Below are 25,615 nucleotides of genomic sequence, written 5' to 3'. Positions count from 1 at the left end.
AGCAGAGGGAGGAACATGTAAGAAACAGCCTTGGAGAATCAGGAAGCAAGTTACCCTTCAATCGTTCATGCAAGGGACCTTCACACATACAACAAAAGCAGTCAGACATGAGCAAGAGCCTTGGGGAATCATGAAGCTACCTACACACAAGTCTCCAGGCTACCCTCCTTCCTTTAGGAGGAGTTTCCATGTGTTCTGTGAATGTTTAGTGTTAACCTTACACATCTCATGATAATCATTGACTTCTATACCTGAAAAGCATCACACACACACACACACACACACACACACACACACACACGCATGCACGCACGCACACACACATTACTGATTGGTTAACTCATTTCTGATGAGTGAGTGAGTGAGTGAGTGAGTGAGTGAGTGAGTGAGTGAGTAAATGCCAATCAACACGAAGCAAGGCCATCCTTGCCTCCTCACTCAGGCCCGTTGTCAAGCTAACCCAAGCCAATAATGCCCTGGCCATATAATTAAATTCTAGTAACTCACATCTCTCTGCTAATATCTCCAAAGAGTAAAATAAGACTTTTAAAGAGCATTATGTAAATTCAAAGGGACAACTGGATCCTCACAGCTTGTCACTGCCTTTACCGATAACTGGGACTGCTCCCTCACCAGGTGCGACGCAGCCTTGTCCACGCCCTCGGAGGGGCAGAGTGCAGCGGTCTCGGGAGCTGGGCTGGCGCCTGTGAGAAGAGGAAACAGTGAAGGATGGTGGGTGGAGAGCTGTGACAAGCAAAAGAGGAAGAAACATTCAGGGTGGTAATGCGGGTAGGCCAGGGAACAAGAGAGGCTGACACGCCACAGCAGTCAGATCGCTCCAGAGCTCGTTCATGTCCCCCAGTGCTCAGCCAGGGACACAGCAGTGGGGGCTTCCCCAGTCTGTACCAGTGGCCTTTCACACAGAGGACTGGCTAGCTGTATCTTTAAGCTTTCCTAGGGCTAATGCTGCCCTTTCCTACTAGAGGTCTTCCTGGCCGAACACAGAGCTACGTGGAAGAGACGCAGTTGGAAGCTGACTTTCAAGCTGCTTGTAAATTGCATATGCGTGGACCCTTCCAAACATCGGGCTAGCGCACTGAAGGAAGGGACACTTTGGGGACAATCCGTCACGTTTGGTAATTTCTGTTCATTTTTGCACGCACTGCACAGAAGTTTGACTACACTACCCTAACACTCAGTACTTACAATAAACAATAACCCGTCGTGGTGTTACAAGAGACCATGAGAAATAAAAGCAAAGTAGATATCAATTTCTTTTGGAAAATAGGATTTCCCCCTATGGAAGTTTTCTCTTTTTCTTTAAATTTTAGAGCTGGGACTGGCGTGGTGAGACCTAACCGAGTCTAATCCATTTCTGTCAGACAGCAATATTTAAGACCCACCGTAATATATTGTAATTTTTCTTCCATCTTGAAAGAAACTGCTGGCACCCTCATACATCAGAACCACCTCTTAGACTCCTCCAGACTATATTTCCCAAGGTGTTTTATGAGAACTGTTTTCTGAAAAGGAATGCCCAGCAATATCAAGCTACCAAGGCCATCGACTTTGCTTGTTTGCAGGCACCGCTCAGGGGCTTGCTTGCTTAGGAGCTGCCCTTGGGTTCCTCGGCATCATACCTGACATGGCAGAGGCCGATCCTGCTTCCTCCTCCTTCTCGCAGAGGGACTTGCAGTCAAGGACACCAGACGTCGTGCGCAAACTGTCTGATCCAGATTCTGCAGCAGGAAGAGGCTGACGGTGTGAGGGAGCCATGCAAAAGCAGAATTTGCCTGGGCCTCTCTTATTTGCACACACGCCTTAGCAGGCCACCAAACACCAGGACTCAATTTGTAAGAAGAACTCCGATTCTCTCTCTCCTGCAGCTACTCACCACTTGACGTCACGGTACTCTCTGAGGACGAGGAGTGATCGGCTGATGGTTGCGGAAGATACTCCCTGAGGAAAGGATACAAGAAATATCTTCAACACGGAGGGCAAATAATTCCTTTAAAAACCAACGGAATAAACACCCAAGTCCAAAAGCGTGCAAACCTGAGCTGTGGTAGACTCTCAGAATACAAGTGGCCAACACCATTCTCCTGCAGGGAACAAGGAGACACACGCTCAGTGGTTTGACAGAGTCCATCCCAGAAGGGCAGCTTCAGGCAAACATCCCCAACTGTTTTAAATAAAGCCACTATTTACTGTGCTCTGGGGAGCAGTTTGGGAATGGAACCTTACAGGGAATCTTCATGTACACACTTCCCAACCGCTGTTCTCAGAGGCAATATCACACTTTAAAGAAAACCTGTTATGTCCTTCAGCAAAACAAATTCTAAGCCACAAGGGCAGATGGAGTTTATTCCACACATTCCCATCATGCTCTCTTCACAGGGGAGCACTACCTGAGTGTAACATTTTTACCTATGACACCATTACTCAGCATCAGGCTTTTGACCTGAAAAGGCTCTTGGGCTCCTTGCTAGGTAAGTGATAATTTTAGCCTTAGTCCATATCGCAAGGATCTGATTGAGAACGAGCATGTCAGCATCCACGGCTCCATCCAAAGGGAGAGCTGCTGAACAGACGTGTCTCATTTCAGCCTTTACATTCTTAGTCAGGGCTCTCCACTGGAGAAGAGCTGCCATGTGGCACTAGGATTTACGCACGCTTACGCCTTTTCAAAGAGCAAAGTTGGCCACTTGCCTGGTCTGGGGCCTCCTTCTAAGCTCTGGGCTTTTCCTGTGAGCTTGCTCTGGTTGTCATGTATTTAGGAACGGAGCTGAATTCTAAACTGCTATCATTCTAGCATGCCTGAAGTAGATGCAGGCCAGGTGAAAGGAAAACACACATGACTACATACAGGTGTGCATAAGCTACATATAAGTGTGCATAAACTACACACAGGTGTGCATAAACCAATCGATCGCAGAATCATCGATGGCTACAGTCAATGGCAGGCTTCTACAGAAGGCTGCTGCTTCTGAGCAAACACTGAGCAGGGTCACAGGAAGCCTTAGGGAGGGCTTAGTCTTTGTTGTTTTATCTCATTGTTGCTTTGGGGCAGTCCTGATGAACTAAGAGCCTTGGCCACACCGGGCAAGAACTCTGTCACTGGCCAACTCTCAGTCCAGCAGTTTACATCTCTTTAGTTTGTTAAAATCTACAAACGTGGGGGCAGCTAGAGGACCCGGAAGGTGGAGGTGCTGATGCCAACTCTGATGCCCCGAGTTCAATCCCTGGAAACCGGGAACAGAGGAAACAGAACAAACCCCTGCATGGAGAGCCTCTGACCTCTGCCCGTACACTGAGGCAGCGCGTACCTATCATCTCATCCATCTCGTTCCCCAAAACTGTTACACCGAAGGTTTTCACGGGGAAAGGCAAGAAATTAAGGCCAGGGGAGAGTACCAGGAGCCCAAGCAGCAGCCTGGCGTCTGAACAACATTGAAACATCCAACAGTGTCTTCTCCAGTGCAGACTAACTTGGAGTATGCGCTGACGCAGGGTTTTGGGAAAGAGAGAGCCTCAACTACTTAGACTCAGAAAGATTTAAAAATAAACTTGGGCTGGTGAGAGGGTAGGAGAGCTGGTAGCTCTTGCAGAGGACCTGAGCTCAGTTCCTGAAACCCAATAGTGGCTCACTCCAACCTCTAAGTCTACCTCCGGGGCATCTGATACCTGTTTTCCAGCCTCTGCTACACTCACATAATACATCTTTTAAAAATTAAATATTAATTTTAATGTATTTACCTCAAATTTAAAAAATGCTCAAATTTGAAAGGGGAAGAATCCCTATCACAGTTTAAGCTTCTGTTTCGTTCCTTCTGGCTTTTATCTATCTTTGTTTTTGCATTTTAAAATGTTTGACATCTGCAGCTATCTATACTGATTGAGATGCTCTGTTCCACGCAGAGCATGCAGCCAGCTGGGGCAGTAATTAAACTTTGAAGAATCGTACCGTGCCACGTACAGGAAGTTAAATAATGCTGGCCCTATCTGTTTAAATATATAGTAATTGCAGTTTTATTTACGTATAGGGTGCATATGAAATGAAGCTGTAATAACTGGAGAAGATGAAGATTGTTCCACTTCATTGGCTACCGTAGTTCATAAAAGAACTGATTTCTCTAAAGAATACGTACAATTCATTAACGGACAAGCCGCGCCATCGCTGATCAGCTGTAATACTAACGGTAGCCTTGTCCACGGGGGCCCTTGATGCTCATGATTAAACATAGGAAGAAATGAGTTCATATTCCATTATCTTAACTTTCCAAAAGTGGGGGAAGGGAGCAGACACTCTTATTTTTAACAAAACTTCTATTTTAAAAATCCTAATTGTCCTGTTTAAAACCAAAACACAACTATGATTTCTCCCTGTGGTGTCTCAGACAAGTCTCATCTGTAGGGTGCCCTACAGCGTCCCTTTACGTTCACCTGTAACCTTACACAGTACAGTCAGAGGGTCTCGTGTAACAGTAGAAAGCCTTCCTGATCATGCTCTGAGGCTTTCTCAGAAGTGTTTTGACAAATGTCAAGTATTTACTGAGTATACAGATGCCCTGTGTGATCTGGGAGAAACCCCACAAACTGAGTAGTTCTGAAAAGTTACTGTGGAAGCAGCTGGTTTTAACTTTCAAGTTATCCATCTTTATAAATCCCAATCATCAGGTAGCAACACACAGCAGACTCAATCCTACTTGTCCTAAGTGTAACCCAGCAAAGTGTTTGTCCATCACATGACAATAACCAGAACAAAGGGGTTGGCTTTCTGTTCTTCAAATTTCATTTCAAATTTGGGGTTGGAGCATTAAAGGGTTGGAGAGAAAGCCTTCCGGACAGTTGTGTTTGTGAGGTAGGATAGGAATAGTTTAAACCCCATTTAAACCATCATCCCATGCTCATACAAGACCTTCACCCCACCGATAACCTTAGGACCTGGAGAGACTGTGAGGGACAATCTCCTGAACATCTTTTAAAAGCAGAGAAAACCAAGAAATGAATAAACTGGGTGGGAGACGGACTTACTGTGGCAGCTCGGCTCACTCCATGAAGCGAACGCCCAGGAGCAAAGCTCTCCCTCTCAGGAAATCCATTCAAATAGAGGCCTCATCCCATTTACATGGAAACCCAGGCCCAGACCCTTGTACTCATGAGCAGGAGTTAACACAGGGCGGGGCTGGCTAGGAATGGAACCAGTGAGACGTCTCCTATGGGCTGGGTCAGCCTGTCCGTCCGTCCGTCCGTCCATCCGTCTGTCTGTCTCATACACACACGGGGGGGGGGGGGGTAAACAGTATCTCAGTGTGTACATAGAAAAATAGGTAGGAAGGACAGGGAGAGACAGGATTTTTAGGAATTCATTAGCCTAGATAATCTTCTAGGGCTGTTTGTTCTCAGTAAAATGCTGCTTTAACTACAGTCTTTATAAATGGAAATGTTCCCTCTCTCATGAACAGGTGTTGCCCATATAATTTTACTACTGGACTGGGTTTAGAAAAACTAATGCTAATCAAGTTAAACAAGACCAAAAAAAAAAAAAAAACCAAACCAAAACAAAACAAAAAACCCACCAACAAACAAACCCGTGGCCAGAGTTTATACAGACCTAGGACTGAACTGTGTCCATCCAGTGCTCAGGAGGGAGGAACAGACTGAAGTCCCTCATCCCTGCTTTCTAACCAAAAGCACGCCGCGCCCTCAGCCTGTGCGGCACACCCAGCACTGAAGGGTTCACTTAGAAGCAGTCTCGTCAGGCCCAACCCTGTAGCTGGCAATGTCATTTGTTCTCCAAGGTTATTACTGCTGCGCCTACACACAGCCTGAGAAAACAGGACAGACCACGGCCAGGAAATCCCCCAAATAGCATTACATTGATCCTGTCCTCTGCCTCGGTGACTCTGCACTCCCAATGACAGCCTGTCGCACACAAACAAGTCACAACATGAAGGATAATGGGAGGGAGGGAGACAGTTAAGGTCTTTTAAACTACGGACACAGATTTTCATCTCCGACGCCTTTGCTCTTTGAGGTGGGAGGTCGACTCTGAGTTTAATACCTTCGATCATTCTGGCTCTGGGTCAAAGCCATGGATACTATCAGGAAGCATTTACTGTGAAGCCAGGCCGGGGCTGGAGAGATGGCTCAGCAGCTGAGAGCAATAGCCGCTCTTCAGAGCACCTGAGTTCAGTTCCCAACTCTAGCTCCAGGGCTCCCTCTCCTGGCCTCTGCCAGTACCCACATATATGGTGGGTCACACACACACACACACACACACACACACACACACACACACACACACACGTGTAAATCTTGAGGTTGGAGAGACAGACAACTCAGTAATTAAGAGCACGGTACACTCTTGCAAAGGACCTGAGTTTGATTCCCAGGACCTAACATGGAGGCTCACAGCTGTCCGTAATTCCAGTTCCAGGGGCTCCAGTGTTCTCTTTGGGTACCACAGACATGTGGTACAGATACATACAAGCAGGCAAAATACCCATACACATACAACATTTTACATCTTTAATGTGGACTAGAAAATTCACACATGCTACCAAGTATCTCTGTAGGCTCAGATCAGGGACCGGAGGGAGAGGGGCCTCGGTTTTGTTTTGTGTTGTGGCAGGGTCTTACTATGTAGCCCAGGCTAGCCTCAGACCCAGCCCATCTTCCTGTTTCAGCCTCCCAGTTCCCCGTCATGGAACTCGTAATCCTTGGACATCCAGGGCAGGAACAAGGACATAGCATGCCTCCAGGTTTGCAAGGCACTCAGAGAACAGCTGCCTGCCGTTTAGCCCAGAGGACAAGGCAGTGCCTGAGAGGCAGACAGGCCGGCGCAGGAGGGCCCATCGCCAACAGAGAAATCACTGCCGCTCAGGAGGACCCTAAGGGAGGGGACACAGCCTGTGGAGGGGGCAGCGGCCCTGGGGCCTTGCTCCTGACCGCTGTTCCCAGAGCTGCAGGGCTGTCTGTGCACCTTGGAAATGCCACTCACTGCGCCCGCAGGGTATCCCCCCTCCCCCCCCCATAGCATGAAGCGTGAGGTACAATGGTCTACTGCTGACTTAGGAAGGGACCAGCAGAGGCACAGACAGGCCGTGTGCACTACGGCCAACGAGCAAGGGTTTCTAAGCTGTGTAGCTGAGTGGAAAAGCATCCTCCTCACTCAACAAGCCCCAGAGCTTCATGTCCACCCAGACCTGAAATGTCTGCACTCTGCTGAGGCCCCCAGGGATGCCAGCCAGAGGGTCCACACAAGGAAATGCTTCCCTTGCTTGTCAGCAAGCAGAAGAACAGGTCAGAGTGTCGCTCTGGGTGGGGGCTGCTTAGCTTGTTTCCGGGAGCCAGGAGGCAGGAACTTAGCTGTGTAGACACGTATGTGTACGTGTGTAATATACACAGAGGAGTGTGACTCAAAAGGCTTTGCAAAGTAACACCCCCTTCCCCAGGGACACCGATTCAGGCAGGTGCAACCACGGGCACAAGTTCCCACAGCTGACACGTGGCCTGCCTTCGCCCAGGACTGCTCAGTTCCAACCAGATTCCGTGTGGCTAAGAATCACACAATAGGAGCAGACGGTGGGTGAGCGTTTCTGTACTCGCCATGTGCCTTCAGGAGCTACCCATGCCCACCTAGCCTCCTTCGGTCTAGCGTCTCACACACTGACTACCACATCGCTGTGTGTACCCAGGGAGCACATTTCATGCGACGCTTCAGTAAAATCTCACTTTGCTTCTCTCGTGGGTCCCTAAGTGAGTTGCGTTCTCCTTAAGACTGCCCCACACCGGACGCCCACATGCTACAGGACGCCCACACGCTACAGGATTCCCATATCCTCGAGGCTCTCCTTGCCTGAGTCCTTCCCCACTCACAGACCCTCTCGCAAACCCTGGGGCTCAACTTCAAACTCTTGCATTATGCTGAAATTTGGTAATGGAAGAACAGAGCTTCCTCTGCGGATGTGGGGGAAACTGGGAAATAAATCTTGAAGCTATACTTGAGAGCCCCCAGCACAGCAACCTAGCTGAGCCCTCCCTGTTGGCGTTACCGCTTGCAGCAGTAACAGAGCGGACACTAGGTGAGGACAAGACTCAGGTTGCTGGGCTCACATTGCTTAGTGACCCAAGAAGGGTGTCCTCTATAGGGCTGGTGACCCCAAGCCACAGGTGAGCTGAGAACCCTAGACAGCGCTGACTACACTTTCTGCCAAAAGCTAGGACCTGGGGCCTCCGGGCAAGGGAGCCAACATAGAGATACCCCGCTGGTATCTACGACGGAGACTTCATGTTCTGATTGAAGGACACACTGCTCATGTCCCCATCTAATGCTCTCTCCCATGCCTATTGCCCGACACAGAATGAAAACAGGAACCCGAGGCCAGCAAGATGGCTCAGCAGGTAAAGGTGCGCTTGCTACCTACCCAGCCTGGAGACTTGGTTGCCATCCCAGGGACCACAGTGGAAGGAGGGAATGATGCTCCTTCGTATGCAAGCTGTGCTCACTTTAACCAGGACATGAGGGCCCGCAGCCACCCCACCCCACAACAGACGATAAATGAATAAGTGATACAGCGGGACCAAAACACAGCTGACAAGAAAGGGAGAGTCTGGTGAGGCGGGACGATCTAAATCTCTGGATAGTCTCGGCTACGCAGAGAATTCTAGGCAGGGCGAACTACAGGAGTCTTCTAGAAATTATCTAACCGGGACTAGCAAGATGGAGCAGTGAGGACTGGCTGCCTAGGCTCTGACCTGAGTTTGGTCTCCAGGACCTGCATGGTAGGAGGAGAGAACTGACCCCTGCAGATTGACCTTTGACCTCCACTCAGGCACTGTGACATTCTCTGCTTGGAGAAACACGTTTAAAAAAATCTAATTAAAATCTCCATTTTTAAATGAGTTACTGGGGACTCAAAAAGTGGGTGCAAGAGCCCAGGAAGGAAGGCCCTTTGGCCACGGGTTGGCTTTTCTGGAACCCTCCCTAGGTAGTCCAGGGAAACCTGACCTTGAACCCCCAATCCTTAGCAAGCTCTCCCTCAAGAAAGGGGGATTTGTGAGCACCAGCATTTTGTGATATCACAGAAAGGCTTGTGAAGCAGTTTGTTTTTGGAACTGGCCTTGGCAACCAAACAGGATTTTGGCAAACGGAGAAACAACCACGCCCCAGGGGAACGCCCCAGACAGGCCTGCGTGGTTTTCCGTGACAGTGCACCCTCCTGGGTTGGCTGAGGTACAGAGAGAACCACGAGGGCAATGCTAAGGGGACAAAGGTAGAAACAGGCATGTCGAGTGACAGAAGGTCCTGAGTATGAGGCCAGAAGTTCATTACAAGGTTGTAGCGATGGACAGAGAGTCATGGCTTACAGCCAGGGGTTAGGGAAAGGTCATCACCATTGCATTCTTGGACGATCACGGATTGTGGGTCCTGCTGTTTATTTTGTACTCCTTTCTAATCCCCGTGCTCATCATTCATGAGAACACTAAGACTCAAAGCTTACCTTTAATTGCTCCGAGGTAGGGTGGCAGGTCAAGTGTTCAGAGGACAAGGTGGGGGGAGGCGGAGCATGTGTGGAGAACAGAAACCTGGAGAGACAGTGTGGAGGGCCAATTGTCCCCACCCTTGGGGTCAGTCGACGGGGACACTGGGAGAGGGAGGATGAGGGGGCAAGAGACGGGAGAGATGGAGATAAGACAGTGCTCTGATCAAGTCTCGTTTAATGAATATGACCACAGCGTTTAAGTGGTGGAGAAATGAGGGAATGGGCCAGAGGGAGGATGTGAGGGATTACAGGCAGGATGCGGGAGTCCTGCTATAAGATGAGTTGCTATACGATAAGCCCGCAGCTGGGACTCTTTCAGGGTCAGGCTGTGTCATGTTTAACAAGAGAACAGCCATAGGGGAATGGAAAATAACCAGTGTGTTAGTGTCTAAGAGAGTAGTAGGAGAGATGGCTGTTAAGGTGGTAACTTTGCTCTGGGGTTCCCCACAGCCAATAGTTTAGGCCACTGTACAGTTCCCAGACTAAGACAGCTTCCTGGAGTTGTAAGTAGGTAGGGTGAGCCTCCACAGGGGCCCAGACATTTCCTCCAGCAACTGTGATTCTACGGACTCTGATTTCTCAATGGACATCAAGATCACAGAAGGAGCAACTTAGCCAGACACACCAAGCAATAATCTCTTAGCCCTCAGACCTGCCACGATGTGCTGAGGGGTATGCTGAACGCCCAGGCCCAGGGCCTTTGAAGCTACAGGAAGCTGAACTTGACCCCGAGTTTGCTACTTACTAGTTGAGTCATCTTCAGAAGTGATTTAACTCCCTCAACGCCAGGTGTGTCTCCTTTGCTAAAGCAGGGAGCATGGCACTCGGCAGGTGGAGGGGGTTACTGTGGCATGTGGAAATGCTTTCCTGCACCACCCCACGCATGCCTGCTGCTCAACTCATGATGCGTCTTCCTTCTTTGTTGTGAAATTAGTGCCCGGTAAAAGGGAAATTAGTAACAACCAAACATCCTGGAAGTGGCTAAGGTCAACTTCCTGTATTAAAACTTCAGAAGAATGCTAAGTAATAGCAAAGGGGACCCTTTTCCTCTCTTGTCCTTAGCTTCTCAGTGAGGTGGGCACCAATGAACGGACATCATGTATGCGTTATTAAACGTAAAAGTTTGCATCATTATAGATCAGAATCAGACTGTGTAAAATCTATAAAAGAAGATGCATGCGCTTAACAGGAGGAATAAAAACAACTCTCAAAAGTAAGCAGGGAAAGAAAGAACAGTTTTAAGAGCAGCCCTCTGACCTCAGGAGACACATTTACACTGAATATCGATAATGGCTAATAGGCTGCTGCAAAGATGCCGGGCGTCCTTGTTCCTTAGAGAAACGCAAATCAAAATCTGCTGGGGGTTGGTTGCACTTTGCATTCTCTGAGCTGGCTGCAGTCACGTGGTGTTGGTGACAATGTGGAGAGAAATCAGATGCTGATGGTGGTACAGGCCATGGGATGTGCTCTATAGATCATCAAGACGCTAAACACGAGGGTACCACCCGTGAGCATACACACAAAGGCTTTTTACAACAGCTACACAGAAACGTATGCACCGGTATCTGCAGATGCACCATTCCCATCAGGCCAGGAACTACTCAAATATCCCTGAGCCAGTGGCAAAGGAAGGTGACATCCAAAGTCAGGGGTGAGGTCCCGGGTATGGACTGAACTTTCCAATCTAAGATCATTAGAAGCAGTCAGGCCCAAGAGGCCAAACAGTGTTAGATCCCCTTTGTGAGGGACTTCTGTGAGAGGCAGCCTCCAGAGAGGGGGCTGCTGGTTGCCTAGGGACGGAATGTGGGGACAGAGGGCTAAATGCGTGTATGGGATATGGGTGGGGAAGAGTAATCAAAGTGTTCTCATGGAATGGCATTTCTCAAGTCTGTGACTACATCTGAAAAGTTAACTAACTGTTCTGTGTGAGAGCTGTAAGAATGATGGATGGCAGATCCTGAACGCCAAGGAAGGCACACCGAGTACATCCACTGACCTGCCATTAGCAGAGGGTACCATTCGTGCCTACCTTTGGCACTGTGTACTCTCTGGTAAGAGCCAGCCCTGATCTCAGTCCCTGGAAAGCCGCTGCCAACTGAGATGTATTAATGCATTAGCGAATTTAAATAACAACCAAAAAAAAAAAAAAAAGGCAAGATACAACACAAAGCTCAGCACCCTCCACCCAACTCTCCCTTTAGTCATTCAACCCGAAACTTGTTTTATTTTTGTTTTAGATTTGTTTATGTGTACGGGTGCTTTGCCTGTGTGTGTGTGTGTGTGTGTGTGTGTGTGTGTGTGTGTGTGTCTGTGTGTCTGTGTCTCACACGCTGCAGTTCCCACGGGGCTCAGAAGTGTATGTGTCATGTTTCCTGGAACTAGAGTTAGGGATGGTTGTAAGTCATCTTATGGGTGCTGGGAGTTGAACCCGGGTCTTCCATGACATTGATAGTGCTCTTAACCAGCAAACCATCTCTCCAGCCCATAACCCAGAGTTATACTACACAAGGGATAGAAGGCCCCCAAATGACTCATTTTAAACTCCCTGGCTTCGAAGCTGGAGATGGTGATTTCTTATGTGCATGAGTTCTAGGATGCCCCATAATATCTCTTATGAAGGAGGCGCCTCCAAAAGGGACCAGAGCATAGCAGTACCGAAAACAAAACAGGTCTGTACTCACACTTCCGTCTACACTGAGGTCCTCGCTCATCCTGGTGCAACTCAGCAGCTCTGTCCCGCGATGGCGCCTCCTGTGCCAGCAGACGGACGGACGGACGGACGGGGCTCCTGGTGGTAGATAGACCACTGCTCACTGCAGGTGAAAACTGCAGAGGAGCAGGGACTGACTGAGGGAGGACATAGTTCCCAGCACCCTCCCCCAGTCTTGCCAACTTCTAGTCAAGCAGGGGCCTCTGTCTCCCACAGAAGGAAGTTACTAAGGACAGAAAAGCCAACCACAAATGAAAGTATGACATTTGCAATTCAAAGCTGCTTCTCCCACCGAGGAGCAGAGAGCACCCTCACCCGGGAGTTAACCCTGCCCACCCCACAGATGCGCAGGCTCTTCTAGAGATCAGTCTTTTAACTTTAAACTGCAGATGGGAACCAGGGAGCCTTGAAACTGGGGTGCAGGACAAAAGATCTCAGTCAACTCAGCAGTGAAAATGTAAAGTGTCCCTCCAAGCAGACTAGTGAAACTCAAAAGCAGTGTCTGGATTCTAAACTGTGACTCCTCAGAGAGCTGGAGAAGCTCCATCACAACCCAGCAAGGAGCAAGGTGGGACAGCCCGGAGCTAACTTACTGGGGTCCTCTTGTCACATCCAAAGCTCCATCCACCTCCTGCCCCAGAGGCCTTTCACTCGGAGCATGGGCTGGTGCTTCGACACACGGGACGGATGTCGGTTCTAGCCTTGGAACTGCTGTAAGGCCATCAACATACCAGGCATCTATATGGCAGGAAGGAATGAGGGCAGAGGTTAAACTCCTTCTCACCCAAGAGACTGGTTGCACCATGTCTGAAAAAGTGACAATTTATTCTATTAGCATTTATCCTAGAACGCCGAAAGGCCTAGTCGAATGGAGGCAGAAATATCCAATGGTCACTAAAAGCAAACAACAAGGAGACAAACTGAGGGCTGGGTAAAGGCGGACAGAAATCCTGTGCCCACGGAGCCACTAGCGGGCCCACAATCCACCGCCAGCACACAGCCTTCAACCAGCAGCCTACCCCTCCCCCTCCCTCCCCTTACCCCTCCGTCCCCGTTACCCCTCCCCCGCCCTCCCCTTACCCCTCCGTCCCCATTACCCCTCCCCCGCCCTCCCCCTCCCTCCCGTTACCCCTCCCCGCCCTCCCCCTCCCTCCCCCTCCCTCCCCTTACCCCTCCCCCTGTAAGTTTTGGCTCCGGGCCCCTTCTCTTAGTTGTCCTGGTTTTGCTGTTCACATTCCAGCCATCAGAACCTTTCACTACATTTCCCAAAGCTGTCTCCCCCTCCCCCCTTCACCTCTTCTCTCCCACCGGCTGTGGAGCCTTCTCTGAACTCCGGTCTTGTTATTTTAGGAGTTGTTCCTAACTCTGTGTAATGGCACCTGCTGTAGAGTGGGTGTCCAGGCATATTTTGATTGAATCCATACACAAACAACCAATGTATCTCCCTGGACAGATATCACTGTTATCAATTACTGTCCTCTTTCAAGAAACCCCTCCCCCCCTACACGGGGACAGGCGTGTCCACACCCACCCAGCAGAGGCGTACGCGGGCACACCTCTTTCCAGATCAGGGGTCTCGGATAAGTGTCCCTTTGTGCCTCCTCTGTGGTCTGTGGCAGGACTGATTCTGAACAGAAAACCAGCATCGTTAAAGCCTGAAGGAAAGTTCCACCGCACAGTTCTCAAGATAATTCGTTCACTTTAACAAAAAAAAACAAAACACTAAGACCACTGGGTCAGGGTAGAACAAATGTGAACTTAGGGGGGCGGGGGTGGACCTCAGAGGGTTTGGAGGGTAGGGATATGGCCAAAACATATCGTACGATATTCTCGATTAATAAAAAAAGTTAAGAAATGCAGTAGACAGGCGCTAGAGCACAGTTCAGCTGGGTGCCGGCTGCCCTCACAGATGGCCCAGTTTTTGGTTCTGCAGTGCCTGGGGATCCAGAGCCCTCTTCTGTGGGTACCTGCACACATACGGCGCACAGACATACATGCAGGCAAAGCACCCACCCACATAAAGTAAATAGATAAAATGCCATAGACAAAGCAGACAGGGTACGACGGGTCCCAAGTTAGGACGTTAGGAAGCAAAGCTTTCAGGCCTCTATGCAGAGCCGCACGCAGCACAGGTGCAAATTCAGAAACAATTCAGGCCCGGCCCGCCTGCAGTTGCAGGCTTGGAGTCACAGCACCTGGGAGACAGAAGCAGGGGCATCTCACCTGCAAGGCTTCCCTGGGCCACAGAGAGGGTGCAGGGCTAGCCTGGGCAACGTAGTGTGACCCTGTCTTAAAACAGAAAGTGAAAAGACGGGAGATACGGCTCAAACATATCGCCTGTGGCAATGTGTGAGTTCCCAGAGTTCAGTGCCCGCCACTCCAAACAGAACCAGAGGGAATACCAGCGGTGGCAGCTGACAGAATGGTCACATCCACTTAGAACAAGGCTTTGGGGGATGGGGTGGCAGTGACAGGTAAGGCCAGCCACGTGGCTCCTCGAGGTTCTGTAACCAAAGACAGTACGTACGGCCACCTCTTATACTAGAAGGGAAAAGGAAGGAACCCATTACCCGTCTGGCAAGCCTGTGTAGATGAGGAGCACATTTAGATTTCTCACCTTTTCATACAAACATTTTTTTTTAAAAAATTCCTTTGTGTATGGGTGTTTGCCTGCATTTATGTCTACGCACCATGGAATTGCAGTACCCGAGGCAGCCAGAGGAGGGTGTGGGATCCCTTGGAAGTGGAGTTACAGTTGGTTGTGAGCTGCCATGTGGGTACTGGGCCTCAAACCCAGGTCTTCTGGAACAGCAGCCAGGGCCCTTAACCACCGAGCCATCTCTCCAGCCCCTAACTTCCTCCCTTTCTTTTCTGCATGGGTTAGGGTATTTTTGTTTGGAGACAGAGTCTATAAACCAGGCTGACCTTGAACTCACAGAGATTAACCTGCCTCTGCCTCCTGAACGCTGGGATTACAGAGGAGCAACCCCCATGCCTGGTGTAAATGACAATTCTGTTTTCATATAATAGCTGAGTCACAGTTGTTACCTAAGTAATTAAAACAAAAAATCTCATGCTTACCAGTGTCCTCTGTGCAGGACGATGTCTCCCTGTGCAGGACAGGGGGCCAGAGTGAGGTGACTCCTCACCTACAAAGACCTGTTGTGAGACAATGGTGGAGCGTATTAGAAGACAGAACATAACAAGCAGAAGCACATGGCGCACCGGGCGGGCCTAGGGAAGCGACCGGCTCCACCACTATTCTTTAAGGGAACATGTTTGTACTGGAGACCTCTCATTGCGTTTACCTCATTATTGAGTCTAGAATGAGATCCAAACTGTGAACAGAGAGCTGAATGGTTTCACAGGGGAAGAGAACTAAGGAGTTCACAGAGACTCAGAGGCCGTGATAGTGTCTCTTAAATTCTTAGGGAGCTGCTGAGCTGGATCAATGGTAAAGGCGCCTGCTGTCCCACACAGGTGAAGGAGAGAACTGACTCCCACAAGTTGTCCTCTCCGTGTACATGCATACACAGACATATAAATGCACGCTTCTGAAAGGTTAAAACATATATAGCCAGAAAATTGTGGCCTTAATTTAACAGGACGGCATCTGCCAACTACAACTGATGTTAGTTGCTCCCTGGAGGGTTAAACTAGCCTTGGATTCCTGATCCTGTAGCCACCTCCAGAGGGCTGGACCCCAGACAAGCACACCATGCCTGCCCACCCACACTTCTCTGTGTATGGAGAACTTTTAAGCTCGACATGCTACAGGGGTACTTTTAGGCGCTTCGCCTAATTTTTTAGGCACTTTGCCTAATTTAAGTTTTTTTTTCTTGAATGTGTCTGTATCTTCTTTATATTTATATTATGTGCCCTGAAAGAGCTATGTGTAAATATCACTCCGTTTATTTCTTCCTCTATCTCTGTCCTCCGGTGCCAACTTTGCTGTTCCCTTAGACTCTTACATGAACCGAGGAGGGGATCCCCTAAGCTTCATACTGGGAAGAAATAATTCCACTGCTTCAGGGTAGGGCCTAAGGGAGAGCTGAGAGACGGATTAGCCGTTAACAGCACTTGCTGTGTGAGCATGAGGATTGGAGTTCGGATCCCAGCACCCACAGACGAAGCTGGACATCCCACAAACCCCTTTAACAGCAGCTCTGAGGGACCCTATACCTCTCTGGCCTCCGTGTGTTCACACGTGAACACACATGCACACACAGGAATGCATGAATGAGTCTTGAACTCAGTGTTAAGTGTGTCCACTGCTCTCCTAGAGGACCTAGGTTCGGTTCCCAGAACCTACATAATAACTCACGACTGTAACTTCCGTTCCAAGAGACCCAGTGCCCGCTTCTGAAGTCCTCAAGCACAATGTACACATGTGGTGCATACACATACCTGTAAGCAAGACACACACACAGGATAACCCTCCAACTTAAAAATATTACACACTTACAGAAACGAACAGTTTGAAAGTTAAGCAGATCGAAGAAAAAGAGGTAAATAAGCACTGTAGCCTATTCAAGGCTGGAGAGGCGGCTCCATCAGCAAAATACTTGCCTCTCAGGCATGAAAACCTGAGTTCAGATCCCAGCATCCATAAAGGTGGTACACACAGTAATCTTTGTGCTGGCGGGGTGGGGGGGGAGCTAAGGGCTGGGGTGGGGGATGGGGAATTGGAGGTGGGGGATGGGGGATGGGGTGGAGTGGGGGGTAGGGGGGTTGGGGAGTGGGGGTGGGGACAGCACAGGAGAATCACAGGGAGTGGGGGGTGGGGGGGTGGTTTGCTGGCCCAGCTTGTCTGGCCAGATGGGAGCTCCTGGTTCCCTGGTTCAGCGAGAGGCTTGTCTCAAACAGTAAGGTAGAGAAGAGATGGAGGACAGCTCTCTCTCTCTCTCTCTCTCTCTCTCTCTCTCTCTCATATACACACACACCATACACACTCGTGCACACATGAACACACGCAATTATGTGCACACACACACACATATAAAGCCTGTTTGAAAGTACTTGACTCCAAATAGCTGCCCTCTGACCTCCACACGAGTACCACAACACTTGTGTGCACATGAGTGTATGTACATACACACACACACACACACACACACACACACTTTTTTTAAAATGTAAAAAGAAAATAGAGCATCAGGGAGAGACTGGGGTGGAGCTCGGTGGTAGGTCACTGCCTGCCACTGACAAGCATGTATGATGCTGGGATCCCATCTCATGCATGGAAAATACAAAACCAAGCAAAGCTGCTATGGGCTACTACTGTGGGAGTTTCCCTTTACGCCTCTGACGGAACCCTAGACGCTGGGGCTCTGGTAGAGCTGGACTGTGAGAACCCGGATCCCCAGAGGAGAGGCGATGACTCCTCAACCATGAAGCCCAGTTCAGACTTCAGGACAGCGCTCGTCAGCATACTACTCTCCGAAATCAGAGACGTCTTCCTGTGAGGCTGGAGGGGTGCTCAATGGTGAAGGGCACTGGCTGCTCTCACAAAGAAGCCAGGTTTGGTCCCGGTACCCACACGGCGGCTCACAACCACCTGTAACTCAGTTCTAGGGGAGCCAATGCTCTCTGCTCCATGCATCTCTCTCCCAGCTCGTGTCCTTCATTTTGGGCTCGTTCCCACCTCTGCCTGGATTGCAAATGTGTATGACCATACCCAGATTTTATATTGGGAGTTCTGGGACTTGAACTCCTGTCCTCATACTTGCAGAGCGAGCCCTTCACCAGCTGAGCCATCTCTAGCCCAGAACTCCTGTGGGGCAGGGTCTTGCTACTTAGCTCTGGCTGGCCTGGAACACACCGTGTAGTCCAGTGCAGCCTCAAACTGCAGAGTCTCTACCCTCAGCCTCCCAATGCTGGGGTTATGGGTGTGAGCCACCACGCCTTGGAGACCTCTTAGCTTTGTGAGTCCGTGCTCACTGGAGGGAGACACAGACTTCCCCTCCTAGCTTACAAACAGTAGCCAGTGCTTCCAGAAGCCTCCATAGGGTTTCTCAAGGCCACACAGCTCCAAATTACGAACCTAGAATTCCTCAGCACTACCAGCCCAGCACGTGCTGCAGACAGGACGTGAGCAAGGGTTGCATCGGTTACAAGACCCATCAGTGAGGAAGCATCCAAACTGCAAACTAATTCCCACAGGTGGGTCACACAATGAACAGCATCGATTTCCATATTTTCCATATGACAAAAACAAGCCAGACAAGGGCACCCTGTTTGCATCTGACTTTGCATTCTTCTCTGTGTGTGTGTGTGGGGGGGGGGGTGTGTGTGCAGGGGGCGCTGCAGAGGCGGGGACATTCATGCTTCAAGAAGAACCAGGTCAGACAAAGGCCGCTGTCCCTGCTGCCACCAACTACATTATGAGATGTGACCCAAAGTCTCAGATCCCCTACAATGAGGGGAGCGCACCCGGACAGCTTTCGGAATGATAGAATGCAGGGACTTCCAGGCAAAGGTTGCACACGCTTACAGTGAACTTACATGTTACTGGGGGAAAGAAAAACAGCTTCATGCTCTGGGTATTAAAAAATGACAGAGTTGGGTGGGGCTGGTGAGATGCCTCAGGGAGTAATAGGTACTCCTGTGACAGGGAGAGGGAGGGAGGGAGAGGGGGAGGGGAGAGAGGGGAGAGAGGGCGAGAACTCACTCCTGACCTCCACAGGCATGCTATGGCATCAGAGTCGGGCTGGGCATGTGACTCCAGAGTGGAGGAGTAACTCAGAAGGGCACCCTTGCCCACAGCATCCACAGCACCGCCAACGACACAAACAAGAAACAGGATGAGGGTTCAAGTCCCAGTACCAGAAATAATAAATAAAAATGTAAACCAAAATTCAGAAAAGCTACTCACCTAATGACGTGTACCTATTAATAAACATTTTGGGGGAGAACAAAAGAAAACCAATGACTAGTCTCAGAACAGGAGAAAAGCACTCGGCATTACAGGTACCTGTAAACACAAATGAAGATCAATGCCATCAGTGGTGTCCAAACTGCAAGCACTGGAGCTGGGGAGCACAGACCCTCACTCAGCAGCGGGGGTGTTTGAAACAGCCAGCAGGGGGAGTATTTATCACTTTTATGTGTGTGTTTTGCATCCCTGTATGTACATGCAGTACCTGACTATCCCAGAAGAGGGCACCCCGTCCCCCGGAACTGGAGTTACAGTTATGAGCCGGGAACTGAACTCAGGTCCTCTGAAAATCAGTAAGTACCCTTAACTGCTGAGCCACCTCTCCAGCTTCTCGGTAGACTTTTTTCCTAAAGTTAGAGTCAGGACTAAGTTATGACTTAATAATTCTACTCTTAGGTGAACATGTCTCCACAGAGCCCTGGGTGCAACTGTTCAGTGTCTTTATCCACAACTAAAAACAGCAAATATTTTAGATTTCTAATAACAGGATATTCAGAGGCAACATCATCTGTAGACACAGCACAGTCAGATCACTGCTCAGAGGTAGAGGACAGACGCAGGACGACACCCTCTGGCCCCCTGGTGGCTCTACACTTGCTGACTGTGGCGAGGCCAGAGACGGTCAGTCCTTCACTGGGAGGCAGCTAAAGGAACTTTCTGGCAGAAAATCTGTGTTCTCACATGTGCATTTTCAAAGCAGCCGAACAGTACATTTAAGGCCTTGCTTTCTGTGACTTTGCATGAAGGAGAGAGCTGAAAAATCCCATGAGTAAGGTATGAGAATGGTGGCACACCCCTTTGATACCAGCTCTCAGGAGCAGAGGCAGGCAGTCTGTGAGTTCAAGGCTAACCTGGTCTACATAGCGAGTTCTACGACTGGCAGAGCAAATAGTGAGACCTGTTTTAAAAACACAGAGAGATGGGTGGGGAGTGAGGCAGGGAGGAGGAAGAGGAGGAGGACGAAGAAGCAGAAGCAGCAGCAGATGATGATCCAATCACATAAGTGAAATAAAACTCACATATATCGAGCACGGCATGTTTGTTTGAGTTTGGTTCCAAGCACCCATGTCAAGTTGTACATGACTATAATTGTCGTTGCTCAAGGGGATCTAATGCCTTCCCCTGGACTCTGAGAGGGATTGAATACACACACACACACACACTCACACACACACACCACACACACACACTCACACACACTCACGTAACAACAATTAATGAAAAAAAGAGGCTGTGAATTTCAGAGAGGGAAGGGAGGTGGCGCATGGGAGGGCTTAGAGTGGTGTTCTCCAACCTTCCTAATGCTGCGGCCCTTATACCGTTCCTCAAGCTGTGATAACCCCCGGCCCTAGAATCATCTCATTGCTACTTCATAACTGCAATTTGCTACTGTTATGAGTCATGATGTAAACATCTGATATTTCAGATGGTCTTCGGCAACCCCAGTGAAAGGGGTCAAGACACACAGGCTGAAAACTGCTGGTTTAGAGATGGGAAGGGAAGGAGGAAATGATGCAGTTATAATTTCAAAACAAAAGGAAAATATCAGCAACAATAACAACAATAATGTTGCAACAATTGACAGTGCTTTCTGCTTTTGCAAGAGGCCTGAGTTGGGTTCCAGCCCACACGTCAGGAGGCTTTTAACTACCCATAACTTCAATTCCAGGAAGACCCAATCCCCCATGCCTTGAAGGATATCTGCACCCATGTGTACATATGCACACATACAGGTGAAAATAACAAATCTAATCAAGAATAAATAGAAAATAACTCAAGGTGTACATGATACACATGGTTAGGAAGAAACCACTTGAAAACCAGCACGCTAAGAAAACTGCTCAGTTGTTGGTAGCCAGGGAGAGCACAGAGACCACCGGACATGCCGTACAGCAGGCCCGGAAGGATGTCAGAGATGTACAAAAGTTAACGGTAGAAATAAACGTCGGTGTCATTGCCAGACAGAGCAGTGCTGGCCGGGCGCAGAGGAAGGACAGAGGTGGGGACTCTGGGGCACTGGGCTGTGAACACAGATGCTGTCCCCACTGGGGAGCTCTGTGAGGCTGGGGGAACCACCCAAGGCAGGGATGTGTCTGTGACTTTCTCAGAGGGGAGTTGAAAAGGCTCCCGCTTAGCAGCTACAGGCTTTGGGGACTTTCTACTGAAGGCCACAGCCGACCCTCGCAGCCCTGCCCCATCTGGAGGAGGACTTAGACATGCCATTCCACACACACCCGTTGTAAAGCAGGGAGGGGTAGTCCAGAAACCAATCTGCTCCAGCAGAGCCACAACACCAGCTCTGACCGTGCCACGCCGCTGTGGCCCACCGGTTCTGCTCCTTAAATTCCCCACAGCAGCCTTCCATGGAGGAACACATCAGCTCCAGGCAGTCAGAGCAGTCAGGTGACTTCCCAACGTTGTCAGCTGCTCTTGCAGAGTTACACCCCACGTCTTAACCACCACCATACACCTTCTGCGTTATCGGATCTGCAGCTGCATTATTCTTTAGTTTACTCATCGTGCTTGTGTGCATGCATGCGTGCGTGCGTGCGTGCGCGTGCGTGCGCGTGCGTGCATGTGTGTGCTTCTACTCCCTGAGCCATCTGTCTCGCGTCTGTATCTGCGTTTGAGAAAGCTTAGCCCTCTACCCACCCAGAACCCCTGAGCAAGCTCTTTGGCTGTGTTTCCTGTTCCACCATTATCCCAACAGTTTGCATCTTTTGTTTATTTTTGAAACAGGGTCCTTCAGGGTAGCCCAGGCTAGACAACACTCCACCTCATGATCTTCAGCACCGGGAAACCCACACTAAACTCCCAGGGCCTTTAATCTGGATGTCCCTCTAGCTTCTACTGACTCAGGACATGTGACTGTCATTCTCAGAGTTCTCAAGTGCTCTCCCCTCCCCCCCCCTCCACAGAGACAGCCATCAAGAAGAGTTTTCCATGAGATAGTGTAGGAAGAGCCTTCTCTAACCTGTGGCCTCCACACGCCGATGCTGTTACAGGACCAGAAGGGCCTTCTCAGGCTCTCCCCACCACAGAGGACCTTCGCTACCTACGCAGTGCTCTTGTGATCTGTCAAGGGACAGAATGAGAGCCAAGATCAGCTACGTAGTCTGTTTCCTACAGATAAGAAGCCCTACACACATTGTATGCATGGCCTCCATCTAAGAATATCTAAATTTCCTTTTCAAATACGTATCTGCTGGTGATTCGATATTGCCAAGGGGGCATGCACCTGAAATCCTAGGACTTATACCTTGGAAGACGGCATAGGCAGATCAGGAATTTGAAGTCATATTTGATTCCCAGAACCCACATGGTGATTCATAACAATACGTAAATCCAGTCCCAGGGGATCCAGCAGCGTCTTCTGACCTCCTGGGGTGCCAGATACACAAATGGGGCTCAGACACACATGAAGGAAAATACTACAACAAAGAAAGAGATAACCAACATTGCCTGTCAACACAGGATACTTACATATAATTAGAGGAGAAAGAAAACATGCAGATGGCCACAGACAGATATAATTGAAAAAGAAATTATTTAAGTAACCATTTGTGCAAGCTAACTAACTGCTCTTAGAGTTAACCCTTGGAGGCAAGAGTGCCCTTAATAACTTCATGGTCCAGCGAGCCTGACGCTGAATCAAACCTTAGCAAGAACCGCCTAATTTCACTGTGTGCGCATTGGTTGTCACTGAGTATTTGGAAAAAAGAATGACTCCGTCTTTCCACAGCTGGCAGATAAATTTGAGATGGGTCAGAAAACAGTTCCTAATTTATTCAACTGTCTGGGGAGTTTCAGGACAGCTGTGGACATTTGAATATTTTTCTTTCCGACCCAGAATTCAAGTGTCTGACGCACACGCCTCAAGCAGCACGGTGGCAGCGGGGGAGGTATGTGTGCGTGTGTATGTGTGTGTGTATGCATGTGTGTGCATGTGTGTGTGCGTGTGTGTATGTATGTGCATGTGTATGTACGTGTGTGTGGCACTACTGCTCTTCATGACAGTGGGGGATGTGTATGTGTGTGTGCTTGTATGTGTATATGTGTGCTTATGTGTGTGTGTGTGCCTGTGTGCCTGTGTGCCTGTGTGTATGTGTGTGTGTGTGTGTGTGTGTGTGTGTGTGGCTACTGTTCTTCATGGCAGTGGGGGATGTGTGTGCATGTATGTATGTGTGTGTGTGTGGTTGTGTGTGTGTGCATGAGTGCACGTGTGTGTGCGTGCGTGTGTGCATGCGTGTATGTGTGTGAAGTGTGCGTGTGTGTGGCTCCTTTGTGGCTGTTCCATGCCTACCTGCTGTGCAGAATATTTTGAAAACCTGAACTGCCCTCTTTGTCCAAAGTTTGATTTTAACAGTTTTTCGAGAAAGACCTTCACATAAGGAAGAGGTCTTAAGTAAAACCCCCCTAGGTGTGCCCTCTCTGGATTGAAAAAGTACAAACATCTATGGGTTTAGTGAATCCTAGCAGCTTAAGAGCATGTCAGCGGAGGAAGGAAGTGTCCACATGTCATCCAGACTTGAAAAAAATGCACTCAAACCAGGGCGCAGCTTTTCCTAAGGTTGGGATCAGCTGTCCCCGCAGGCTAGGCTGGAGGGTACTTACTGGTGGGGAACTCAACAGCCAGCGGCCACAGCAGCTGACTCCCAAGCTGACGCTAAAGGGAGCCATTGCAGAAGGGGGGGCACAAGTCTCGCTCGCTCATGAAACTGGGTTGTAATATTGATCTCCTCAAAAGGCAGCCGTGTCCAGTGGGTTAGTGCTCTGAGCGTGGGATCTAAGGCAGACACCACTTGTACCTGCCTAGCCTCACCTCAACACAACAGTCACAAGAGAACTTCCAAGTCCCCGGCAATAACAAATGTAGCCTTCGTGACTTAAAGCACAGCTGTTAGCGCTTTCGAAAACACTGGAACTGGTGAGCTCACAAAGTGTAAGGCAGCAGCACTAAACTACCCAGCAACACCGCTGTTGTAAAAGGAGGCAGTTCCTCACACCCACAGATGGAAAGTTCAGGAATTCACAGCAAACCCGGACGGGACACCTGCTTATCCCTCCACAGGACTCCCTGCAAAGGCAAGGTCCATGCCACTAAAATAAGAAGCTTGCAGGGCAAAAGCAGCTCTCTGCAGTGCTGAGGTAAATAAGCCTGACACTTCCGTCCCGTGTGTCTATAAATAAAAAGACAGGTTTATAAATAGCCTGACATTTGTAATTTGACAATTGTCTTCTCACATTATTTTTAGTAAACTCTCTCATGCCTCTGGCTGACACAAATGTTCTAAAAAGTAAAGTGGGTCTGAGCATGGTGGGACATGCCATTAATCCCAGCACTCGGGAGGCAGAGGCGGATGCTCTCTGAGCGTTTGAAGTCAGCCTGGTCTACACAGAATTTTAGGTCAGTCAGGGTTACAGAGTGAGACCTTGTTCCCAGAAACAAAACAAAACCAAGACTAAAGTGTGCATATAATATATCCATCCACACATATGCACACACACACGTACACATGTATGTTAGGCACACATTACAATTACATTTATATTGATACGCACTCTTGCACACAAGGCCAATGCTCAGCCATTGAGCTACCCCTCCCCCACACTTTATTTGAAAAAGAAACAGCCATAGATGCAGTCAGGGTAGCCCATGGTCCTATCACGTTCCTAGCAGAGGCAGATCCCGGGGAGTCCCTCCTCTGCACCCCGCCCTCCTCTGCTTCCCAAACTTTCTGCAGGATAACCCAGCAGCTGGGAAATGGCACAAGTCCTTCGGCCCCAGCCTGGGCGACAGGAACTGTGGTGAACCGTGATACTTACATGGCAGGCCACAGTCTTCTGGGCTGAGTCTGGGCAGAGCTGGGGTCCTCGGTGCTCTTAGTTTGCGGGTTCTGGAATTCCTCTAGGCTCTTCCGCGGGCCCTACCCTAACCCTTCACCTGGGTCCCTTATGCACAGGTCGGTCTGCGTCTGGGCAGCGTGCAGGGCACTGGGCACTCGCTCTTAGGCACAGGAAACTGGAAATGTGTTTTTCTTCTCAGGGAAGTGATAAGCCTGGGCTCCACTTCTGCAAATGTGTTTGCACGGGCACAGCCAGCTCCTTCCACCCTACAGGAGCAAGCTGGGGCCTCTGTCTCTCTTTCATCAGCGGGCTGGGCTGTTTGACACCGCCTCCTCCCTCCTCAGGACCCGGTACTTCCTCCACAGTCAGCCTCCTGGGGCGACTAAACAGTTCCTCTTTTCTTTTTTCTTTTTCTTTTTTGTTTCTCCATTTTTACTTCACATTTTAAGGACATCTGAGCAGTGTTCCCGAGTTTAATGTTCCAAGTCCTCCCCACCCTTGGTGGTGTCCCCCAGCCCTGGGCTGTCTCTGTGGAGCCTGTTCACGGCCACTTAATGATACCTAGTTGTTTCT

General features: G+C 49.5%; 1 protein-coding gene across 3 annotated transcripts in view; it reads right to left on the bottom strand.

Annotated features, from left to right (window-relative positions):
• The window catches only part of Irag2 (inositol 1,4,5-triphosphate receptor associated 2), a 43,201-nt gene extending 17,902 nt beyond the window's left edge, over positions 1–25,299 (bottom strand). The window contains exons 1-10 of one of the 3 annotated variants that reach the window (XM_051173336.1): positions 25,022–25,299; positions 15,340–15,417; positions 14,482–14,547; positions 13,790–13,885; positions 12,852–12,996; positions 12,230–12,336; positions 2,056–2,102; positions 1,895–1,959; positions 1,641–1,739; positions 610–704 (exon numbers count right to left, since the gene is read on the bottom strand). In XM_051173336.1, coding sequence (XP_051029293.1) covers positions 610–704; positions 1,641–1,739; positions 1,895–1,959; positions 2,056–2,102; positions 12,230–12,259 — 336 coding nt within the window. In that variant the 5' untranslated portion in view covers positions 12,260–12,336; positions 12,852–12,996; positions 13,790–13,885; ... (1 more) ...; positions 15,340–15,417; positions 25,022–25,299. The remainder of the gene's footprint in view (positions 1–609; positions 705–1,640; positions 1,740–1,894; positions 1,960–2,055; positions 2,103–12,229; positions 12,337–12,851; positions 12,997–13,789; positions 13,886–14,481; positions 14,548–15,339; positions 15,418–25,021) is intronic. The other 2 variants (XM_051173338.1, XM_051173337.1) reach the window with 2 other exon arrangements.
• Positions 25,300–25,615: the final 316 nt, after the last annotated feature.

This window comes from Phodopus roborovskii, unplaced genomic scaffold (genome assembly GCF_943737965.1).
Source record: "Phodopus roborovskii unplaced genomic scaffold, PHOROB, whole genome shotgun sequence".
Classification (NCBI taxonomy): Eukaryota; Metazoa; Chordata; class Mammalia; order Rodentia; family Cricetidae; genus Phodopus; species Phodopus roborovskii.
Note: the sequence above shows the minus strand (reverse complement) of the source record. Positions and strands in the feature narration are given on the sequence as shown.